The sequence below is a fragment of the Octodon degus genome, unplaced genomic scaffold, assembly GCF_000260255.1.
Source record: "Octodon degus isolate 3935 unplaced genomic scaffold, OctDeg1.0 scaffold00007, whole genome shotgun sequence".
In the NCBI taxonomy this organism is placed as follows: Eukaryota; Metazoa; Chordata; class Mammalia; order Rodentia; family Octodontidae; genus Octodon; species Octodon degus.
Window position 1 is genome coordinate 30,214,976 of NW_004524583.1, and position 4,422 is coordinate 30,219,397.

At 44.8% G+C, this 4,422-nt stretch overlaps 1 protein-coding gene across 6 annotated transcripts in view; it reads left to right on the forward strand.

The window, feature by feature from the left end:
* The window catches only part of Sipa1l1 (signal induced proliferation associated 1 like 1), a 367,745-nt gene that overhangs the window by 305,695 nt on the left and 57,628 nt on the right, over window positions 1–4,422 (forward strand). For all 6 annotated transcript variants that reach the window (XM_023703289.1, XM_023703287.1, XM_023703294.1 and 3 more), the window contains one exon: window positions 1,138–1,407. In XM_023703289.1, coding sequence (XP_023559057.1) covers window positions 1,138–1,407 — 270 coding nt within the window. The remainder of the gene's footprint in view (window positions 1–1,137; window positions 1,408–4,422) is intronic.

Below are 4,422 nucleotides of genomic sequence, written 5' to 3' on the forward strand. Positions count from 1 at the left end.
GCTTATTCTACTGAGCTATCTCCCCAGCCCCCACATTTTTGATATATTGAGTTAAATAAAATGTATTAAGTTATTTTCTCCAGTTTTGCTGTACTTTCTAATGTGACCACTAGAAATTTTAGTAGCACATTTGTGGCATAGCCACCTAACTCTCGTTCCACTTGCCATGGGTGGCAGTGCCTCAGACCTCCATTATCTGAATCACTCACTACATGAAGGGCAGTTTAATAAATGCTCTGTTAACACCTTTCCAAGTCTCTCCCTGTGTTTTCTAGTCCTTGAAATTCCTATAGGAACAGAGTTTTTCACTTAGTGATGAGATGTCTATCACCAATTGAGTTGATGTTTTAGTGGGAGTAGAATTTGTCTGTCAGTCAAGTTTTAACAGATAGTACCTCTCCCAGATGTTGGGGTTTAAAGATGGCAAGTGAGCTCTCAGTTTCCTGAGAGTTGGTATTTTAGATGATGCCACCAACTGAGGCTAACGTGACAAGATACACATGGCTACTAGCGAGTTTGCACAGGCTGCTACCTGTGAGAGGTGGTCCCTGTGAGGCTGCCACCCCACTATGAGAAATTTCTTGTTTTGAAAAAAGTCTGACTTCACATCATGCTTTTTCCCAAGATTTTTAATGACTCCATCATTTGTATAATTCTGTTTTCCTGCCTCCTAAACTAAATTTTGCTCTCAGTTTAGATTTTAAAATTTCACCCAACTTATTTCTGGACTATTGCAATCCCAACAAATTGAATTCTGCACTCTCTCTTAGGTCCCCAGCTACAATACGGTGAAGGAAGTACAGAAGTGACTTGTTTACTTCAGGGCTGCGTGCTCAGAGCGTCTGCTCCTTTGCCCAGCTGTCCCTCTGTCCGCCCGTCTCCTAAGACTCTGCCACCTTTTGGGGTAGCCATCATCTTGTTGATGGGTATTTTAGTCCCAATGATTGGGATTGAGTAAAAGGAAAAAAAAAACTAGTGTTAGAGCTCCACAAATTCTGCATTTTGAAAGGATAATACAGAGCCCAAGGGTTAGAAACAAAGGATGCAGTTTTGGATCTGTTGTGTTAATGAAACTCAATGTGGTTTTCTCCACAAGACAAAAGTATTGCTTTTCCGCCTGTGCCTTGCCCCTGATAGGAGTTGCTCCGAAACCTACCGCATGCCAGTGATGGAGTACAAAATGAATGAAGGCGCGTCATATGAATTCAAATTTCCCTTCCGAAACAACAACAAATGGCAGCGAAATGCCAACAAAGCGCCTCATGCACCTCAAGTTCCAGCCCAGGTTCAGAGCCCCATGACCTCAAGGTTGAATGCTGGGAAAGGAGATGGGAAGATGCCTCCTCCAGAGAGAGCCGCCAACATTCCGCGAAGCATCTCCAGTGATGGGCGCCCACTGGAAAGACGGTAAGAGTTCTGCTAGGGTGGTTTGCTCTAAGTGCCCCAAATTTAAAGAACCCCAGACCTATAAATGCTAGCTTTAGGCCTTCTAGTGTATACTAGAAATCAAGAGTGAAGCCAGAATGCAAGCAAGAGTGAGTGTGGTCGCATATCAAAGCTGTAAGGGTAAGCACGGGCATCCAGCAGCAGTCCTGGGCAGTGGGATCCATTTGTGCTTTGCTCTTTCATTTCTGTGGAATTATTAATGGAAGGCATCACTTCGCCCTAACCAGCCATATGACTTAGGATTTAGCTAACTCTTCAAAGTGACAGTGACTGTATTGTCTTTACCAGTCTTCCTAGTAATATAATAACAGAATGCAGATTTGCTGTTGGGTATCTGTATTTCTGTCATAATAAGAAACTCTAGATTGGGCATGGTGGTGCGTGCCTGTAATCCAAGCTCTTGGGAGGCTATAAACAGGTGGATTACTACAAGTCCCATCTAGTAGTGAGACTCTGAACACCCTGTAGATCCTTCCCTACAATACAAAAGAAAAAAGAAAAGAGAAATTCTGAGAAAGAAAAACTAGGACTGCACAAATATTTTTCACTGCTTTGAAAGTAGGAGAAAATAATGGGGGAAAGGTGTTGTACAAGACAGGTTAACACATCCAAGCTTAAATTAGATATGCAAAAGGAAGAGGGAGTAAGGGATCCTAGAAAGGAAGGAACCACGGTCGGTGGTTTAGTTTAAAGTCATTCTAGGTTCCTTCACAAGAGGTAACTAGCTGACTTCACCTGTGTGTTCTCAGCACTGCTGTCTGGGAATTAGTGGTGAGATGCAACTGATCAGTCCTAAAATTGTGCTCGATTAAGTACTTTCAAAATGTGAACAACAATTGATTACTATATTTTAAATAATTGCTCTGTGGGTTTAGTTACTTTAAGTTATATATTTCAACAAAGAAACAGTCTGATGGATCTGATTGTCACCCGCTGGGAGCAGCCGGCCCTCTGTCCTCTGCCTTTCTCCCATCGCTTCTGCTTGTCTTGATTACATCTTGCATGGTGTGTTTGTAAACCTGTAGAGCTGGGGAAGACTGAGAAGCATGTGTTCTGAGAGCTGTGAAGGGTGCAAGAGAGTCCCTGTGGAAGCCAGGATGCCACGCTGACTCCTGTGACAGCCAGGACTGAGCCTGCGAGAACAGATGTCAAGGACAGTGTCCCTAGATGTGTGACTCGTTAGTGATCCATGTGGGGAGCTGGAAGCTGAGAATCCATTCTATGATGTTTTGGGGGTTTTGTGGGGAGGATTTTTTTTTTTTTATCTTAGTCTGGCTATCGAGCTGTTCCATTAATGTGGTACTTAACCATTTCAGTACACTAGGATGCCACATAGAATGTATAAAAGCACACAAAGTTGTCTTTGTAAAATTCTTCATTTCATCCTGGAGACGTGTTTATAGAGCTTTGCTTTTATTATAGTAAAATAGTCTCCACCTAAAGTAAAGTAGCCCTGTTCCCATCCAGACGCCTCTTGCTTGCACTATTCTTGAGGAAGAAAAGTACCCAAGAGAGCTCTGGATAATTCTTCATCCTGCACACTGCACGCTTGGCTTTCAGGGGTGTGCTCACTCTGCTTCATCACCTGGCCCACGCGGAAAGCTGAACCTAGGAAGCCATCGCCTAAGGAAGAACTTCCATTCTCCCTGTCAGCGCTATTTTCTTCTTTTGCAGAACATTCCGGAGACTTTCACAAGTGCAACTGATTGAATCGCTTTCTTTATACAGTATTCAACATAATAGAATATATTTTGATCCCATTTTAATGTCTGCAACAGAAGCTAAAGCTTTTTTAACAGAAGTTCAACACACTCACCTCCAGAAGTGAAAATAGTTTTGTAGCTAATTGTCATCTTAGAATGCAGGCAAATTGCAGGGGTAGGGAACACATGACGCACCCCCACACACATGAGCGTCTTGGGTGCCAGAAGTGGTTCCTGTTGGTGGCGTGCTTGTATCCACCCTTCATCAGCATTCCACTGGAGACAAGCCATTCCAGGGACCCTCATCGCGGGTGCGTGGAGTAACCCGTGCATCGGCTGTACAAGTGCGAGTGGCAGAGTGAGCGTTGGCAGGGCGTAGGCGGCCACACCCGCTGCCAGGCAATTTACTGCCAGAGTGTCTTTGAGTACAGTAGGATTCTGCGTTGTAAGGTGAGAGGACTAGAGATGGCTTGTGAGATCTCAGCCCTGTGTTTTCAGGGTCTGAGGACCGTTTGGGTCGTCTTCATTCTGAGACGCGTGACACGCAGTCTTATTTTGTGAAGGGCGGAGTGCAGTTTCCTAGCTGATCTCCAATTTTTAGTAACATGTCTTTTATTCTTCGAGGGATAAAGAGAAGGTGCTGTGATTTCAGGACGAGGAGGACATAGAGTGGACCCATGACACTCAGTAGAAATGTTCCAAGTCCTTCGTGAATCCCCAGGTTTATGACTCTCCCTGAGATGTGGTAGAATATAACTGAAAAGTTTAAGCCTTCCCTTTATAGTCTGGGAATGAAAGGCCTCGCCCGAGATGCGGCAGTGAGCCCTCTGTCTGGGGCCTACACTGTCCTTTTTGTTCTCCTGTGTTCCAGCCCTCTTCTGTGCCACTGGATAAATGTTCCTGTAAAAATGTGTGATGCAGGCCTTTCAGGGGGCTCATGAGTAGTCCAAACAAAGCCGGGCATGGCAGTGCACGCCTGTAATCCCAACCCTCTAGAGGCTGAGGCAGGAGGATCTTGCAAGTGCAGTCAGCGCAAGGGCAGCCTGACCTGCATAGGGAGACCCTGTCTGAAAAAGACCAAAAAAAAAGTCCAAACAAAAGCTGCAGATCTGCCACACGTTGAATCTTTCCTCACAGTTGTTTCTGTCCATTCATTTTTCTCCCCAGAAAGTTGTGTTTAACCATAGAGAAACTGCTGCCTGTAAGCGTAAGTAAGTGGTTGTCTGAAGTCTCCTGTGTGGGTACCGCACAGGCCTGCTCGCTGTGTTCGCCT